The sequence below is a fragment of the Hemitrygon akajei genome, chromosome 5 (genome assembly GCF_048418815.1).
Source record: "Hemitrygon akajei chromosome 5, sHemAka1.3, whole genome shotgun sequence".
NCBI classification, from domain to species: Eukaryota; Metazoa; Chordata; class Chondrichthyes; order Myliobatiformes; family Dasyatidae; genus Hemitrygon; species Hemitrygon akajei.
This window is the reverse complement of record NC_133128.1, coordinates 6575117-6594506: the sequence shown is the minus strand read 5'-3', so window position 1 is coordinate 6594506 and position 19390 is coordinate 6575117. Positions and strand designations below refer to the sequence as shown.

General features: G+C 43.9%; 1 protein-coding gene across 5 annotated transcripts in view; it reads right to left on the bottom strand.

The window, feature by feature from the left end:
* The window catches only part of robo2 (roundabout, axon guidance receptor, homolog 2 (Drosophila)), a 1389008-nt gene that overhangs the window by 146920 nt on the left and 1222698 nt on the right, over positions 1-19390 (bottom strand). For all 5 annotated transcript variants that reach the window (XM_073044783.1, XM_073044782.1, XM_073044780.1 and 2 more), the window contains 3 exons: positions 19131-19299; positions 15205-15371; positions 8766-8887 (listed from right to left, as the gene is read on the bottom strand). In XM_073044783.1, coding sequence (XP_072900884.1) covers positions 8766-8887; positions 15205-15371; positions 19131-19299 — 458 coding nt within the window. The remainder of the gene's footprint in view (positions 1-8765; positions 8888-15204; positions 15372-19130; positions 19300-19390) is intronic.

Below are 19390 nucleotides of genomic sequence, written 5' to 3'. Positions count from 1 at the left end.
TATGCCAAGTGGAAATAAGTCCAGAACCAGCCTATTGGCTATGGATGTTTGACACTCCTGGAGAGGAGTTGTAAAGTTTGATGGCCACAGGCAGGAATGACTTCCTATGACACTCAGTGTTACATCTCGGTGGAATGAGTCTCTGGCTGAATGTACTCCTGTGCCTAACCAGTACATTATGGAGTGGATGGGAGTCATTGTCCAAGATGGCATGCAACTTGGACAGCATCCTCTTTTCAGACACCACCGTCAGAGAGTCCAGTTCCACCCCAACAACATCACTGGCCTTACGAATGAGTTTGTTGATTCTGCTGTGTCTGCTGTCCTCAGCCTGCTGCCCCAGCACACAACAGCAAACATGATAGCACTGGCCACCACAAACTCGTAGAACATCCTCAGCATCGTCCGGCAGATGTTAAAGGACCTCAGTTTCCTCAGGAAATAGAGACGGCTCTGACACTTCTTGTAGACAGCCTCAGTGTTCTTTGACCAGTCCAGTTTATTGTCAATTCGTATCCCCAGGTATTTGTAATCCTCCACCATGTCCACACTGACCCCTTGGATGGAAACAGGGGTCACCGGTGCCTTAGCCCTCCTCAGGTCCACCACCAGCTCCTTAGTCTTTTTCACATTAAGCTGCAGATGATTCTGCTCACACCATGTGACAAAGTTTCCCACCGTAGCCCTGTACTCAGCCTCATCTCCCTTGCTGATACATCCAACTATGGCAGAGTCATCAGAAAACTTCTGAAGATGGCAAGACTCTGTGTTGTATTTGAAGTCCGAGGTGTAGATAGTGAAGAGAAAGGGAGACAGGACAGTCCCCTGTGGAGCCCCAGTGCTGCTGACCACTCTGTCTGACACACAGTGTTGCAAGTTCACGTACTGTGGTCTGCCAGTCAGGTAATCAATAATCCATGACACCAGGGAAGCATCCACCTGCATCACTGTCAGCTTCTCACCCAGCAGAGCAGGGCGGATGGTGTTGAATGCACTGGAGAAGTCAAAAAACATGTCCCTCACAGTGCTCGCTGGCTTGTCCAGGTGGGCGTAGACACGGTTCAGCAGGTAGACGATGGCATCCTCAACTCCTAGTCGGGGCTGATAGGCGAACTGGAGGGGGTCTAAATGTGGCTTAACCTTAGGCCGGAGCTTCTCTAGAACAAGTCTCTCCAGGGTCTTTATGATGTGGGAGGCCAATGCCACCGGTCAGTAGTCATTGGAGCCACTGGGGCATGGCGTCTTTGGTACAGGAATGAGGCAGGATATCTTCCACAGCACAGGAACCGTCTGCAGACTCAGGCTCAGGTTGAAGACATGGTGAAGTACTCCACATAGCTGGGGGGCACAGGCTTTGAGCACCCTGGGTCTGACACCATCTGGGCCTGCAGCCTTGCTTGGGTGGAGATGTTTCAGCTGCCTTCTCACCTGTTCAGCTGTGAAGCCCACCAGGGTGGTTTCAGGTGGGGGAGGGGTGTAGTCACGAGAGCAGGGTGGGAGGCTGTGAGGAGGGGTAGGAGGGGAAAGTGGAGTATGTGTCAGTTAGGGGCCGACAACAGATGAATCATGTGGGGGACGGGCAGGGGCCACAGTGTCAAATCTGTTGAAGAACAGGTTAAGTTCGCTGGCCCTGTCCACACTGCCTTCAGCTCCTCTGTTGCTAGTTTGCCAGAACCCAGTGATGGTCCTCATCCCACTCCAGACCTCTCTCATATAGTGATATAGTGGAGCTAGTGATCACAACTCTACAATAGCATTGGAGAGGTATAGGAACAGACAAGTCAGGAAAATGTTTAATTGGAGTAAGGGGAAATATGAGGCTATCAGGTAGGAACTTGGAAGCATAAATTGGAAACAGATGTTCTCAGGGAAATGTACAGAAGAAATGTGGCAAATGTTCAGAGGATATTTGTGTGGAGTTCTGCATAGGTATGTTCCAATGAGACAGGGAAAGGATGGTAGGGTACAGGAAGCCTGGTGTACAAATGCTGTTGTAAATCTAGTCAAGAAAAAAAGAAGAGCTTATGAAAGGTTCTGGAGAGCTAGAAAATTATAAGGCTAGCAGGAAGAAGCTCAAGAAAGAAATTAGGAGAGCCAGAAGGAGCCATGAGAAGGCCTTGGCGGACAGGATTAAGGAAAACCCCAAGGCATTCTACAAGTATGTTAAGAGCAAGAGAATAATACGTGAGAGAATAGGACCAATCAAGTGTGACAGTGGAAAAGTGTGCATGGAACCGGAGGAGATAGCAGAGCTTTTTAATGAATACTTTGCTTCAGTATTCACTACGGAAAAGGATCTTGGAGATTGTACAGATTACTTTTCAGCTGACTGAAAAGCTTGAGCATGCAGATATTAAGAAAGAAGATGTGCAGGAGCTTTTGGAAAGCATCGAGTTGGATACGTCACCAGGACAGGATGGGATGTACTCCAGGCTACTGCGGGAAGCTAGGGAGGAAATTGCTGAGCCTCTGGCAATGAGCTTTGCATCATCAATGGGGACGGGAGAGGTTCTGGAGGATTGTAGGGTTGCGGATGTTGTTCCATTATTCAAGAAAGGGAGTAGAGATAGCCCAGGAAATAAAAGACCAGTGAGTCTTACTTCAGTGTGGTAAGTTGATGGAGAAGATCCTGAGAGGCAGGATTTATGAACATTTAGAGAAACATAATATGATTAGGAATAGTCAGCATGGCTTTGTGAAAGGCAGGTCATGCCTTACGAGCCTGATTGAATTTTTTGAGGATGTGACTATACACACTGATGAAGGTAGAGCAGTTGATGTAGTGTATATGGATTTCAGCAACGCAGTTGACAAGGTACCCCATGCAAGGATTATTGAGAAAGTAAGGAGGCACAGGATCCAAGAGGACATTGCTTTGTGGATCCAGAATTGGCCTGCCCACAGAAGGCAAAGAGTGGTTGTAGACGGGTCATATTCTGCATGGAGGTCAGTCACCAGTGGTGTGCCTCAGGGATCTATTCTGGGACACCTTCCCTTTGTGATTTTTATAAATGATCTGGATAAAGAAGTGGAGGTATGGGTTAGTAAATTTGTTGATGACACAAAGGTTGGAGGTGTTGAGGATAGTGTGGAGGTTCTGTTAGAGGTTACAGTGGGGCATTGATAGGATACAAAAATGGGCTGAGAAGTGGCAGATGGAGTTCAATCCAGATAAGTGTGAAGTGGTTCATTTTGGTAGGTCAAATATGATGACAGAATATAGTATTAATGGCAAGACTCTTGGCAGTGTGGAGGATCAGAAGGAACTTGGGGTCCGAGTCCATAGGACGCTCAAAGTTGCTGTGCAGGTTGACTCTGTGGTTCAGAAAACAGCATACAGTGCATTGGGCTTCATCAGTCATGGGATTGAGTTTAGGAGCTGAGAGGTAATGTTGCAGCTATATAGGACCCTGGTCAGACCCCACTTGGAGTACTGTGCTCAGTTCTGGTCGCTTCATTACAGGAATGATGTGGAAACCATAGAAAGGGTGCAGAGGAGATTTACAAGGACGTTGCCTGGATTGGGGAGCCTGCCTTATGAGAATAGGTTGAGTGAACTCAGCCTTTTTTCCTTGGAGTGACCGAGGATCAGAGGTGACCTGATAGAGTTGTATAAGATGATGAGAAGCATGATGATTGATCGTGTGGATAGTCAGAGACTTTTTCCCAGGGCTGAAATGCCTAGCACAAGAATACACAGTTTAAGGTACTTGGAATAGGTACAGAGGAGATATCAGGGGTAAGTTTTTTACTCAGAGAGTGGTGAGTGCGTGGAATGGGCTGCCAGCGATAGTGGTGGAGGCGGATATGATAGGGTCTTTTTAAGAGACTCCTGGACAGGTATATTGAGCTCAGAAAAATAGAGGGCTATGGGTAACCCTAGGTAATTTCTCAGGTAAGGATATGTTTGGCACAGCTTTGTGGGCCGAAGGGCCTGTATTGTGCTGTAGGTTTTCTATGTTTCTAAGAGATTCTGCATATGGTGGAAATCCAGAGTAACACACACAAAATGCTGGAGGAACTTAGCTGGTCAGGTAACATTTCTGGAAATGAATGAACAGTTGATGTTTTGGGCCAAGACCTTTCGTCGGGAAGGGGAAGGGGAAGGGGAAGAAGTCATAATAAGGTGGAGTGAGGAAATGGAACATAAGCTGGAAGGAGATAGGTGAAGCCAGCTGATGGGGAAGGTGAGTGGGTGGGAAAAGTGATCACCCTCAACCTCCAATAGTTCTTGCCTACCCAGCTCCTCTTTGTGATTCTGGCCTCATGATCTGGTAACATCCAAATCTCGTATGCACTCTTTTCAGCTTTATAACATGTTTCCTATAATAGGCAACCGACACTGTCTATGATACTCCATTAGAAAGTCCCAATACCACCTTATGTGACTCCAACATATTGATGAAGCTGATATTTTTCTCTCTTGGTAGTGACATAAGCATCGTTTGGAGTATTGTGAGCAGTCTTGGGTGAAGAGAGAATGTGCTGGCATTGGAGAGGGTCCAGAGACAGTTCACAAAAACGATCCCAAGAATGGAAGGGTTAGCGCATGAGGGGCATTTGATGGCTCTGGGCCTGTTCTCACTGGAGTTTAGAAGCACTGGAGGGAGGGTTACATAGAAACCTATTGAATATTGAAAGGCCTCCATAAAGTGGATGTGAAGATGTTTCCTCTAGTGGTAGAGTCTAGGACCAGAGAGCACATCCTCGGAATAGAGGGACGTCCATTTAGAACAGAGTTGAGGAGGAATCTCTTTAGCCAGAGGGTGATGAACTTGTGGAATTCATTGTCACAGATGGCTGTGGAGGTCAAGTCATTGAGTATATTTAAAGCGGAGGTTGACTGGTTCTTGAGTGGTAACGGTGTCAAAGGTGATGAGTAAAAGCAGGAGAATGTGGTTGAATGGGAGATTAAATCAGCCGTGATAAAATGGTTTGATGGGCAGAATAGCCTAATACTGCTCCCATGTCTTGTGGTCATATGGTATTATTTAGTACATAATACCATCCGTCAAATGACTGGTAGGAGTTTGATACAGTTAGTTCATTCAGTGAGACCCTACATTTTACTCTGGGCCATACAGTATAGACATAGACCTGGTATGAATGTTGAAGTCTTTCCATTAAGGATGTTGGTGAATCAGACAAGAGTTGTGCAGTGTTCCATGGCCACCAGATGAGCCTGTTAAATGTGAACAAGGTGGGAATGCTATGTGGCACCAGAATGTTTGGCAACACCTGTGGGCCATCCTTCGGTCTTCGTTAGTTTGTGATGTCTCAATACAAATAAAACATTTTAGTCTATGTTCTGATGTACATATGACACATCTAATTCTGCTCCTATATCTTATGGTCTTATAAATGACTCTGAATCTGAATTCCAGAATATATAAAACCATAAGGCATAGGAGAAGAATTAGGCCATTTGCCCCATCGAGTCTACTCTACCATTCTATCATGGCTGGTTTATAATCCCTCCTAACCCCATTCTTCTCCCTTCTCTGATGCCCTGACTAATCAAGAACCTATCAGCCTCCACTTTAAATATACCCAATGACTTGGCCTCCACCACCACCCAGGGCACTGAATTCCACAGATTCATTAGCCCTCTGGCTAAAGAAATTCCTCCTCATCTTGGTTCTAAAGTGATGTCATTCTATTCTGAGGCTGTGCCCGCTGGTCCTAGACTCCCTCATGAAAGAAAACATCTTCTCGTCACCATAAGTAACAACATTTTATTTTCCATGTAGTCAGAGTGGATTTTGAAGTTTCATCTCAAGATCATTGGTCCAAGCCTCTGGAGTGTTTCCAAGAAAATTGTAGAACGGTCGTCTGCCAAACTGACAGCAGTTATGGGTTTGTAAACAAGTACACATAACACAAAATTAAGGAGATTAAAATAAAATCTTTATAAATCACTGGTTTGGATTAGTGTGCCAAATCTGGGCACTGCACTTAAACAAGGACTGGAAAGATCTTCAAAGGGGAATCGGATAAGTACTTAGAAAGGAAATATTTACCGTGCTATGAGGAAAGGCCAGATGGAGTGGGACTAATTGGATAATTCTTTCAAGGAGCTTCTGAAAGGTCTCCTAGTGTGCCACGAGGTTTTATAGGGTTGTAACTTTAGCCAACAATTCCAGTCCGAGCAGCAGCTGTTTTCATTCAGGGATGACATGACCTCATTTTAACCTGAGTCACCAGAAATTGAGTGCTCCCAAAATCGTAAAATGGTGGTGCTGAATAGGGTCACTTGGTCTATTGTGCTTGCACCGGTGCCTTGAAAGAGCTGACCAATTAGTCTCGCTCTCCCCCACACCCACAACCCCCTTCCCCTCACTGCACTGTGAATAGTAAGTTATCTCCAGTTCCCCTTGTATGCTCCGAATGTACTTATTTTCATCAGCTGTTTGGTCAATGTGTTCTGGATGACCACATAGTACACAAAAAGATTGTCCTCTCTATCACCCCGCTGATTCATCAGTCCTCTTCCAAAATCGGATTTCTGAATGGAAATGAATGCTACCTCACTATTCTTGCTCTCTTTTGCACTGTTTTTGCACTACTTATTTATTTACCCGTCATCAGAGTAGCGCAGCAGTCAGCATAATGCTTTACAGTGCCAGTAACCCAGGTTCAATTCCCGCCACTGTCTGTAAAGGGTTTGTACATTCTCCCCATTACTGTGTGGGTTTCCTCCAGGTGCTCCAGTTTCCTCCCACGGTCCAAAGATGTATGAGGTTAGTTGGTCACATGAGTGTAATTGGGGGTGCGGGCTTGTTGGGCCAGAAGGGCCATGCTGAATTTCTAAATAAAACGTAAACTAAATAAGATAAATAATTTACTTTTTTCATATTCATAGAATATTACAGCACAGAAACATTAATCTGCCTAGTCCCATTGACCTGCTCAGTCCATTGCCCTCCATATCCTCTCATCCATGTACCTATCGAAATTTCTCTTAAATGTTGAAATCGAACCATCATCTACCACTTCCACTTACTGAAATGATAGTAATTTTATGCGTTGCTCTGTACTGCTGCTGGAAAATAACAAATTTCTCAACGTTAATTAAAACTGACATTAAACCTGATTTTGATTGTGATTCTGGTTGTTGGCCCTCCTTTTAAAAGATTAAGTTTCTTCTTATTTACTCTGTAATTGTGAAAACTGTATTAAATTTTCTTTGATATCCCTCTGGAGAAAAGCATGCAGTTCTGATTTCCTTCTTAGAGGAAAGATATATCGGCGTGGGAGGCGGTTCACCGGGTTGATTCTGGAGGTAAAGAGTGTTGGCCAATGTTCGCTCTAATTTGTAATGACCAGTGTGCGCAAAAATCTTGTGCTGTGAATTTTTTTGCTGAGTGACAACATGTGCACATTGAATGTTTAAGTGGAAGTAAACCAGAAGCTATTCTAGGGATAATAAACTACCGAGTCCAGTTTGTTATTCATAGTTTAAAAGAGATGAAATAACTGTCAATAAGAACTTTGATCCCCTCTGGGTTTGATCATTTTCACTCTTGTTCATCTGCCCTCTCACAAAGCATACAGAGCAGGCCTGCAGTGGGTATTGAAGGATTTTCTTGCCAGAGCTTTTGCACACCGCCCATATGTGATTGGCTTGCTAAATGATGCTTTAAAAAGTCAAGTTTACAAATATCACTCCACTTCTTCCCACTTGCAAATTCGTCAATAACTTTCACATCTGACAATACATGCAGGTAACACCAGTTTTTGTATTGTACATAAATATATCTCATAGCTGCACATTCCTGACCTCATGAGCTTTCTATATAGCAGTTTCCACTGTTTCATTGAGCCACACTGTTTTAAATCAACTAGCAGTTTTTTTTTGCATTTCACGCCCTTTGCTTCTTCACAATTTGACATAGTGAATCAACAATGTCCTCATTAAAACAATATAAATAAGCCAGTTCTAAAATCTGCAGACAAATTGTCACAAATTCCACATTGTCAACACTGCCCGCATCAGAAACCGGAAAAGGAAATGTGATTGTGTACGATCGTGAAATATACTTAACATGCCAACGAGGTAGAGGGTAACAACCTTTTGTGTGCTAGTAGCAAAAGATGTGCACGCACACACATACGCACAGCACACCTTAGAGGGAGCACTGGTGTTGGCCTCTAGGGAGAGATCGAGTTGCTGTAATTCTTAAGAATGAGAAGGGCTCATATCAAAACATTTTAAATTATGAGAGTGGTAGTTAAGATAGGTGAAGGGAAGTTGTTTCCACTGGCAATTGAGACTTGAACTAGGGAGAATAGGCTCAAGCTTCAAAGAGGATTTACAGTCGAACTAAGGAGGAAATTATTAACACAAGAGATTCTGCAGATGCTGCAAATCTTGAGCAATACTCACAAAATGCTGGAGGAACTCAGCAGGTTAGGGCAGGGGATAAGAGAGGAATAAGCAGTTGATGTTTTGGGGTGAGACAATTCATCAGGACTTGTGAATGAATTAAAACTTATACACCCCGCCCCCCCACCTTCTTATTCTGGCAACTTCTTCCCTTCTTTCCAGTCCTGATACAGAGTCTTGGACCAAACTGTATATGTCCTTCTGCAGATGCTGCCTGGCCTGCTGAGTACCTCAAACATTTTGTGCATGTTGCTCTGGATTTCCAACAACTGCAGACTCTCTCATGTTCTAGAACACTGGCAATATCAGGAAACCAGATGTCTGGGTGCTATTTACATCGTCGCACTGACCACTGATGGAAGAATGAGGTTGTACTTACTGCCCAGGTGATTTGGATACTAGATGGTGTCAGGACCAGTGGATTGTGCAGCCGTATGATTACGTCGCCAAGTTCCCGTTGCACCTGCCTGTGGTCCACGCCTTGCGCAGGGGGACTGATATCTGAGAAGGCACAGCAAGACACAAATAAAAAGATTAAAGTTTAACTTTATTTGTCGCACACAATGAAATGTCATTTGCAACAAAGCAAATCAGAGAGGATGTTGCCTGGATCAGAGGGCATGTGTCATAACGAGGGGCCTGGGTTGTTTTCTCTGGAGTGGCGGAGGATGAGATGAAATCTGATAGAGGTTTAAAAATATGAAAACAATATATAGAGTAGACAGACAGTACTTTTTTCCCAGGATTGAAATGTCTAATGCCAGAGGGCATGCATTTAAGGTAAGAGGGGGTAATTTCAAAGGAGATGTAAGGGGCAAGTGTTTTACAATGAGATGGTGGGTGTTTGGAATGTACTGCCTGGCGTGATGGTAGAGGTAATCTATTGGGGAATTTTAAGACCAGAAGAACACAAGACATGGGAGCAGAATTAGGCTTTCCAGCCAAAGTCTGCTCCACCATTCCATCATGGCTGATCCCAGATCCCACTCAACTCTGTACACCTGCCTTCTAGCCATATTCTTTGATGCCCCGACCAATCAGAAAACTATCAATTTCCGTCTTAAATATACCCATGGGCTTGGCCTCCACCGCAGTCTGTGGCAGAGTATTCCACAGATTCACCACTCTCTGGCTAAAAAAATTCCTCCTTACCTCTGTTCTAATGGGTTGTCCCTCAATTTTGAGGCAGTGTCCTTTAGTTCCAGAGGAAACATCCTCTCCACATCCACTTTATCTAGGCCTTTCAACATTTGGTAGGCTTCAATGAGATTCCACCCCCCACCCCTGGCATTCTTCTAAATTCCAGTGAGCTGCCAAATGCTCCTCATATGTTAACCCCTTCACTTCTGGAATCATCCTTCTGAACCTCCTCTAGAATCTCTCCAATGACAACATATTGTTTTTGAGATATGGGGTCCAAAACTGCTGACAATATGCCAAGTGTGGCCTAACTATTGTTTTACAAAGCCTCAGCATTATCTCCTTACTTTTATATTTGATTCCCCTTGAAATAAATGCTAACATTTCCTCTGCCTTCTTTACCACAGACTCAACTGTAACTTAACCTCCTGGGAGTCTTGCATGAGGATTCCTGAGTCTCTCTGCACCTCTGATGTTTGAACCTCCTCCCTATTTAGAAAATAATCTGCACTATTGGTCCTTTTACCAAAATGCATTATCATACATTTCCCAACACTGTTTTCAATCTTCCACTTTTTTGCCCTTTCTTCCATTTTGTCTAAGTCTTGCTGCAATCGCATTGCTTCCTCAGCATTAACTACCCTTCCACCTATTTTTGTATCATCTGTAAACTTTGTCATAAAGTCATCAATTCCATTATCTAAATCATTGACAAACAATATGAAAAGTAGCAGTCCCAAAACTGACCCCTGAGGAACATCACTAGTCACTGGCAGCCAACCAGAAAAGGCCTCTTTTATTCCCAATCGCTGCCTCCTGCCTGTCAGCCATTCCTCTATCCATGCCAGTATCTTTCCTGTAACACCATAGGATTTTATCTTGTTAAGCAGCCTCATGTGTGGCACCTTATCAAATGCCTTTTGAAAATCCAAGTAAATGATTTGCACTGCCTCTCCTTTGCCCACCCTGCTTGTTACTTCATTGAAGGACTCTAATAGATCTGTCAGGCACGATTTCCCTTTACAGAAATCATGCTGACTTTGACTTATTTTATCATTAGTCTCCAAGTACTTGAAACTTCAACTTTAATATTAGACACCAACACTTTCCCAAACATGAAGGTTAGGCAATCTGGCATTTTCTTTTGCCTTCCTTCTTTCTTAAAGAGTGGAGTGACATTTGCAATCTTCCAGTCCTCTGGGACCTTGCCAGAATCAAGTGATTCTTGAAAGATCATGACCAATGCATCCATTATCTCCTCAGCAATCTCTCTTAGGACTCTGGGATGTAGTCCATCTGGTCCAGGTGACTTACCCACCTTAAGACCTTTCATTTTGCCCAGCACTCCTCCCTGACACTCACGGACCTCTGGCACACTGCTAGTGTCTTCCACAGTGAAGGCAGATACAAAGTTCCTATTAAATTCATCTGCCATTTCTTTGTCCTCCATTAGTATGTCACCCCATTCATTTTCCAGTGGTCCAATATCAGCTCTCACCTCTCTTTTACTCTTTATATAACTGGAAAAACTTTTGGTATCTGCTTTATATTATTGACTAGTCTGGCCTCATATTTCATCTTTTCCCTTCTTATAGCTTTTTAAGTTGTATTTTATTGGATTTTAAAAGCTTCCCAATCATCCAACTTCCCACTCACTTTTGCTACCTTGTATGTCCTTTCCTTGGCTTTAATGCAGTCTTTAACTTCCTTTGTCAGCCCCATTTGCCTACCCCTGCCATTTGAGAACTTCTCCCTTTGTGGGACAAATCTATCCTGTGCTTTGCGAACTATTCCCAGAAACTTCAGCCATCTTTGGTCTTCTGTCATCCCCACCAGCATCCTCCTCCAATCCACCTGGGCAAGCTCCTCTCTCATGCCTCTGTAATTCCCTTTATTTCATTGTGATACTGATACATGTGATTTATGCTTCTCCCTCTCAAACTGCAGTACGAATTCAATCATATTATGATCATTGTCTCCTAAGGGTACCTTTACATTAAGCTCCCTAATAAGATCAGGGTTATTAAACAACACCCAATCTAAGATAGCCTTTCCCTGAGTAGGCTCAAGCACAAGTTGCTCTAAAAAGCCATCTTGTAGGCATTCAACAAATTCCCTCTCCTGTGATTCGACACCATCCTGATTGTCCTAATTCCCTTGCATATTGAAGTCCCCCATTACAATTGTGTCATTACCCTTATCAAATGATGTTTTCAGCTCCCTTTGCAATCTCAACCCCACATCCTGACTCCTGTTTAGAGGCCTATATATGATTCCCATAATTTTTTTTTCACCCTTGTAATTTCTTAACTCCACTCACAAAGATTCAACAATCTCTAGTCCTATGTCATCTCTTTCCAAAGTGCAATTCCATCTCTTACCAACAGAGCAACACCACCACCTATGCCTTTTTGTCTGTCCTTTTGACACAAAGTATATCCTTTGATGTTAAGCTCCCAACTATGGTCTTATTTCAGCCATGACTCAGTGATGCCCACAACATCATACCAACCAATCTCTAACTACTCCATGAGCTCATCCACCTTATTCCGAATGCTACGTGCATTTAAAGCATCATCTTCAGTCTTGCATTCTTTGTCCTTTTAAATTTTGCCTCTGTGGTACACTATTACCAATTAACTATTACTAACTACTTACTCTGTTTGCATTTGTACCCAATCATTGGCTTGTCCTTCCTTACATCCATTATCTGCTGCTGGTTCATCCTCTGCTCTGTCCTCCTCATTCCCATCCCCTCTTTCTTTGTCATTCATTGTGATCACATCTTCACAGGAGGTACCAAAGGGCATATTCTTCAGAGGAGACACAAGAGATGGTAGATTCTGGAATCCAGAGCAACAAACAATCTGCTGGAGGAGCTCAGCAGGTCGAGCAGCATCTGTCAGGGGAGAGGGACTCTCGATGTTTCGGCTGCTGGTGCAGGGTTTTGACTCAGAATGTTGACTATTCTGTTCCCGTGCACTCGCCACTCCGTACAATAACACTTCCGACATCTTCCCTGTATTTTCCTCCAATCACCTTAAAATTATGCCACCTTATATTGATCAATTCTACCCTGGGAAAAAGTCTCTGGCTGTCCACTCGATCAATATCTCTTGTATACTAGAGGTATACTCTTGTATACCTCTATCAAGTCACCTCTCACCCTTCGTTGCTCCAAAGAGAAAAACCCTTACTCACTCAACATACGCTTAAAACAAGACATGCTCTCTAGAGTTATAGAGTCACAGAGGACTACAGCACATGTCTAGTCCATGCCAAACTTATTCTGCTTAGTCCTGCCAACCTGCACCTGCACCGCAGCCATCCATAACCCTCCCATCAATGTACTTACCCAAACTTCCCTAAAACGTTGCAATTGAACTGGTATCCACCATTTCTGCTGGCAGCTCATTCCACACTCACACTAGCCTCAGTGAAGAAGATTCCCCTCAGTTTCCCTTAAATATTTCACCTTTCACCCTTAACCTATGAGCACTCGGACAAGGTCTCCCCACCCCCAACAACCTGAACTACCAGATAATGTCAAATAACCAGCCTGTGTCTTCCCATCTAATCTGCAACTTGACAGACAAGGAAAGCACCAGAGAGCAGCTGCCCTTGTAGAGAGAGAGAGAAAATGGCACGTCCAGTTAAAGTTCAGTTTGGACACTGGTAATTGGAAGGGATTCACTTGAGACCCTTTCGCTTCTAATTTCGATTCGGAAAGCGTTCACTCTCTGTTTGCCGACAGTCCAAATCCAATCACGCCGGGTGACATTTTGTTGACACAGGCACCTGCCTTTGGGTCTCCGAGATGTAGATCAGTGCGGCCACACTGAGCTGATTGGAGCTGTCGTGTAAATGCCAGTCCCTCAGAGGTCTGAGTGTGGGCTGCGGGGGAGGCCTTGAGTCTGCACAAGCTGATGGCAATCCCAGGAAAACTAATAGGAGAGCAGAAGACCACTTAGCCTATAGTACTAATTCTAGCCCACTAGTACTAGAGACTGGCACAGTCGCATGGCTGTTAGTGGAACACTTAAAGCCCGCTATCATGATTGGGGGTTCCATTCCCTATGCTGTCTGTAAGGAGTCTGTATGTTCTCCCTATGACCATGTGGGTTTCCTCCGGGTGCTCCGGTTTCCTCCCATATTCCAAACACATATGGGTTAGTAAGCTGGAAGCATGGTGACACTTGTGGGCTGCCCCCAGCTGAATCCTGTTATTCTGTTGATTGCTGATGCAAATGACACATTTCACTGTATGTTTCACTGTTTTGATATACTGATGACAAATAAAGCTCATCTTTTTCTTTAAATTTTAGGGACATGGTGAAGGAGAAGGAAGTTATTTGACTCCCCCCACCCCCAACCACATGATTTTTTTCTATGCTGTATTGTTTTCTGTCTCTAAAAGTTGGTTGAGTCTGGACAGCTAAAGCAGGTCAGGACATTGACACATTGACTGCTCATCACCGGGGAGTACTGTAGAACAGAGAGACCCATGCATACAGGTACAGAGTACTCTGAACCTGATGACACAGGTGGACAGTATGGTGAACCAGGAATATGGTACACTTGCCTTCATCGGCCAGAGTACAAGAGTTGCGATGTCATACTGCTGCTGTGCCAGGTGTTGGTAAGACCACACTTAGATTACTGTGCACAGTTCGGGTCACCCAGCTGTAGGAAAGATGGCATGCAGCTGGAAAAGATTCACAAGGATATCACTGGAACTGGAGGGCTTGAGTTGAAAGGAGAGGCAGGGTAGGCTGGGGCTATTTTTCCCAGTGTGTAGGAGAATGAGGGATGAACTTAGGGCCATATATAAAATCACGAGGGGAGTGGATGCGATGGATGGTCACATCTAGGTCCATGGACAGGTACATAGATGGGAAGGGTAATAAAGGCTATGGTTGTTACAGCCAGGGAGGGGGTAATGGGGATAAGCTCCCACTATCTATTAAATGCTCCCAATGGTCTGCACCTCAAATAGCCTCTAACACCCAAGTCCAGCCCCTGGCCTTCATTGCCGAAATTACTTTAGTCAGAGGGTGGTAAATCTGTGGAATTTGTTGCCACGAGCAGCTGTGGAGGCCAAGTCATTGGGTGCATTTAAAGCAGAGATAGGTTCTTGATTAGCCAGGGCATCAAAGGGTCTGGGGAGAAGGCAGATGATTGAAAGAATTGGGTTAGCCCATGATTGAATGACGGAGCAGACTTGAGGGGCCGGCTTCTGCTCCGAGATTTTATAGTCTTATGTGTGACTTAGCTACTAAGCTCAGTGGAACTGTTCCTACTGACAGGTGAAGGAGCAAAGATGGGTTACTAGTGTCTTAAAACCAGTCCCTTCTGGCAAATGGGGCTCATCTGCCGTGGTTGGCAGCTCATCTAGGAGAAGGAAAACTCTGATCTCAAACCTCTGCTGCCTTGCAGCTGTACCCACTCATGGCAAAGGCTTCAGGAGTAAACCTACCTGCACTGCATCTTCTCTGTAGCTGTCACATTTTATTCTGCTTTCACTTTCTTATTGTTGTACCTTATTCTACTCTGGGTCACTGTGTAATGATTTGATCTGTATGAACAGTATGCAAGGCAAACTTTCCTCCATATCTCAGAACATGTGGCAATAGTAAACCAATTTCAATTGCAGTTCCTTTCTGGCAGGAAACTCTTACCTTGAGTGCGGACGGGGTCGGACATCTGGCTGGGATCACTGACTCCCTGCGCGTTGACGGCACGCACCATGAAGAGGTAGATAGTGTTTGGCCTCAGGCCCCGGACAGTGAATAAAGTGTTCTTCACCCGGTCTGCCACTGTTTGCCAACTGTTGCTCACAGATTGGCTGAAGGGAGGAATGTCGAAAACAGTTGTTACTTCAGCACTGCTCTGGAGTTCCACCCTCCCCCTTCTTCCCACCCTCCAGCACGTTCCCCTCCCTCATCCCTGATGGATCAAGTTCCTATTTGTCACAGGTAACACTCACCCCTCCCACATCCCACCCAGCTTCACCCCTTCCTAGTAGTAAGGAAGGCAAATACAAGTTTATGGTAAGGAAGGCAAAGGCAATATTGACATTCATTTTGAGAGGACTGGAATATAAGAGCAAAGATGTAATGCTGAGGCTTTATAAGGTACTAGTTAGACCAGACTTGGAGCATTGTGAGCAGTTTTGGATCCCTTAGATGTGTTGGCATTAGAGAGGCTCCAAAGGATATTCACAAGAATGATCCCAGGAATGAAAGGGTTAACACATAAGGAGCATTTGATGGCTCTGGGCTGGTACTCAATGGAGTTGAGAAGAATGAGAGGGATCTCATTGAAACCAACTGAATTTTGAAAAGCCTATATAGGGTGAACATGGAGAGGATGCTTCCAGTAGTGGGAGGCTTTAAGGGCCAGAGAGCACAGCCTCAGAACAGCAGGATGTCTATTTAGAACAGAGATGCAGAGTAATTTATTTGACAAGATGCTGGTGAATCTGTGGAATTCATTGCCACAGTGGCTGTGGAGGCCAAGTGATTGGGTATATTTGAAGCAGAGTTTGATAGGTACTTGATTAGTAAGAGCATCAAAGGTTTTGGGGAGAGGCAGGAGAATGGGGTTAAGAGCGATGGTTGACCAGCCATGATGGAATGGTGGAGCAGACTCAATGGGCTAAATGATTTAATTCTGCTCCTTTGTCTTATGGCTTATTTACGTTTCTCATAATCTTAAAAACTTCTTGCAGGTCACCACCTCAGCTTTGTGTGTTCCAGATGTAGCAGGTCTGAGGAAGAACTTATCCAGGAATGGAAATGATCTGGAACTCTCAACCTGTAGGGACACTGGAGACAGAATTCTCCAGGGCTTTCAGAAGGTCAGAACCAGTGAGGATGTGTTCAAAGTTCAATGTCAATTTATTATCAAAATACTTATATGTTGCCAAATACATCTCTGAGATTCATTTTCTTGTGGACATACTCTATAAATCCAAGAAACTCAATAGAATCAATCAAGGACCACACCCAACAAGACAGACGACCAAATGTAAAAGACAATGAAATGTGCAAATACAAAAGAGAAAAACAATAATAATAAGTTAATAATCAATAAATATCAAGAACATGAGATAAGTCCATAGTGGACCTATAGGTTCATAGGTGGGGAAAGAGCACGGAACAGAACAGGTCAACACTCCAGAAGCCAACATGGACTGGATGGGTAGAATGGCATCCTTCTGTCCTATGTGAATCCCTCATCACAGTCTCTCACTTGAGAAAGTTTTACACTATACATTGCATCCTCCCTGCCTTCAAATTCCAGGTCATTTATCGTGAATGGATCATGTAATGGATCAAAACCTGATGTTATATTTAATCATACAGACACTGATAGAATGAATGAAGCAAGACTTTCCATTGGAAAAGAGCTCGCTGAGAGATTTATTGAAATTTTTCTTAAATTATGCGGAATTTTGATAGAGTTAATGGAGAAAAACTGTTCCTCTTCATTCGGAGAAACAGCATTAATGGATTGTCGAGTTAAAATGCCATTGAAGGTGTAAGGAGCATAGAAGTGGAACAGTATTTGCAGAAAGAGAATGGGCCCATGGAATGCTTTGGCTCGGGAATTAAGGAGTTTAACACAATGGAAGCAGGCCTTTCAGCCCAACTATTCCATGCTGACCAATGTGTCTCTCCCAGCCAGTCTCATTTGCCTGCATTTGGGCCTCATTCCTCTAAATTTTAAAAGGAATTAGGACAGGTTCAGAGGTACGGTAAGTTTCAGAGGGATATGGGCCAAACATGGGCAAATGGGACTGCCTTAGATAGCAATTTTGTCTGGCATGGACCAGATAGGCTGAAGGGCCTGTTCCCATGCTGATTGCTCTATGAAGATCTATGAAATCCATGTACCAGGCTCAATGTCTTTTAAATGTTTTAGTTATCCCCACCTCTACTGCTACCTCTGGTAACATGTTCCCTTTAGATCTTTAGATCTTTCCCCTCGCACCTTAAACCTGTGCCCCCCCCCCCCCACCCCCCAGCGTTAGACTCCTCTGACGTGGGAAATAGCACTTGACCATCCTCCTGATCTACGCTGTTCATGATTGGGACAGCATGGTAGTGTAGCAATTATTGCAATGGATTACAGTGCCAGTGATCACTGTCAATAAGGAGTTCATAAAGCATCAGTGTTTTATAAAATGTTCGAGCACTCTGTGGGTGAACCGTGTAACAATCTCAAAGCAGTATGACAGAAAGATCTTGGAAGCGATATTGAAGATAATGGGTGGTCAAATATTTTAACAAATGTGGATAGACATATTAGGGAAGTGAGAGGGAAATTTATTCAGTATAAGATAGTACACAGATATTATTGGACACCAACTAGACTCCACAAAATGGGGATTGTTGATAATAATTTATGCTGGAAATGTAAAAATGAGGTGGGTATTTTCACATATTTTCACATGATTTGGGACTGTTCTATGGTTCGTCCATTTTGGTGTAAAGTTCTTGATCTCTTGGGGAATTGGCTGCGTTCCACACTGCCCTTGTGCCCACGGCTTTGTCTCTTGGGTGACAGGACAGTGATATCTAATGTGAACCATGACAAATTTAATATTTTAAAGATGGATCTCATCACAGTTGCAAGAATTATATTGCAAAACTGGAAAAAACCCAGATCTCCTACTGTGAAGGAATGGATTGAGGAAATGATTAAGATTTCATCATATGAACACATGTTGGGAAGAATTAACAGTGAGGGAAAAGTGCAAGACGTGTGGGATCAATTTTGGTTGTATGTTAATTTAAACTTAAATTAAAACTTTTTTCTGTTTGTAAGTCTTATTCGTTTGCCTGTCATGGGATGGCTGTGTAAATATGCTGTGCTGTATCTGCTCTATGATATGCTGTGCTGCTTTGAAAAATAATAATAAATAATAATAAAAATTTGAATTTAAAAAAATAAGGAGTTTGTACATCCTTCTCATGACTGCATAGGTTTCCTCCATGTGCTCCAGTTTCCTCCCACATTCCAAAGGTATACAGGTTAGGGTTAGTGAGTTGAGGGACATGCTATGGTGGCACTGGAAGTGAGGCAACACTCACATGTTGTCCGGCACAATCCTTGGACGGTATTGGTCATAGACGCGATTGATGCACTTCACTGTATGTTTCATTGTTTTAATGTCCATGTCACAAATAAAGCTAATATAATCTTTAAAGATTAACTCCACCATGGATGGTCCCAAGCCCAACTGTGAAAGGAGGAGAGTTGGACATGGGACTAGCAACCTTATCCTGTAAAAACCCAGGGCTACAGAAACTCCAACAGAAGCTCCAAAGACCTCATCCCTGGGAGAGGAACGACCTTTGAAAATGGGTCACACCTGGGGATAATTTAAACGTTTGGTCCAGGGTAGAGGACTCTGGTGAGCTGCTGGTGGCAGCCTATGTCCCAGTAGGGATGATGGGTTTAGGTAAGTAATCTTTAAAGATTGTTTCAACATTTATAATGTCGCTGCTGAGCTCCCCACACTCCAAGGAAAAACGTCCTAACCTGTCCAATATCTCCCTATAACATTGGAACATCTTTGTGAAAAGTGCTGGCATACCTGAAGGCTTCAATGATGTATGACGTGACAGGTGAAGACCCGGTGTGTTTCCCTGGCAACCAGGTGAGGGTGACGCTGCTCCTTGTGACATCCGCAACCTGGGGCTTGGAGGGTGACCCCGGAAGAGCATCCACATCTGTTTTAACATTGACCGTCGATGGCCCTGACTCTGTAGAGAGAATGAGAGGGAGAGAGAGGGAGAGAGAGAGAGGAGAAAAAAATCAGAATTTGATCTCCTTCTCTGTTCTTTATCTTGTGAC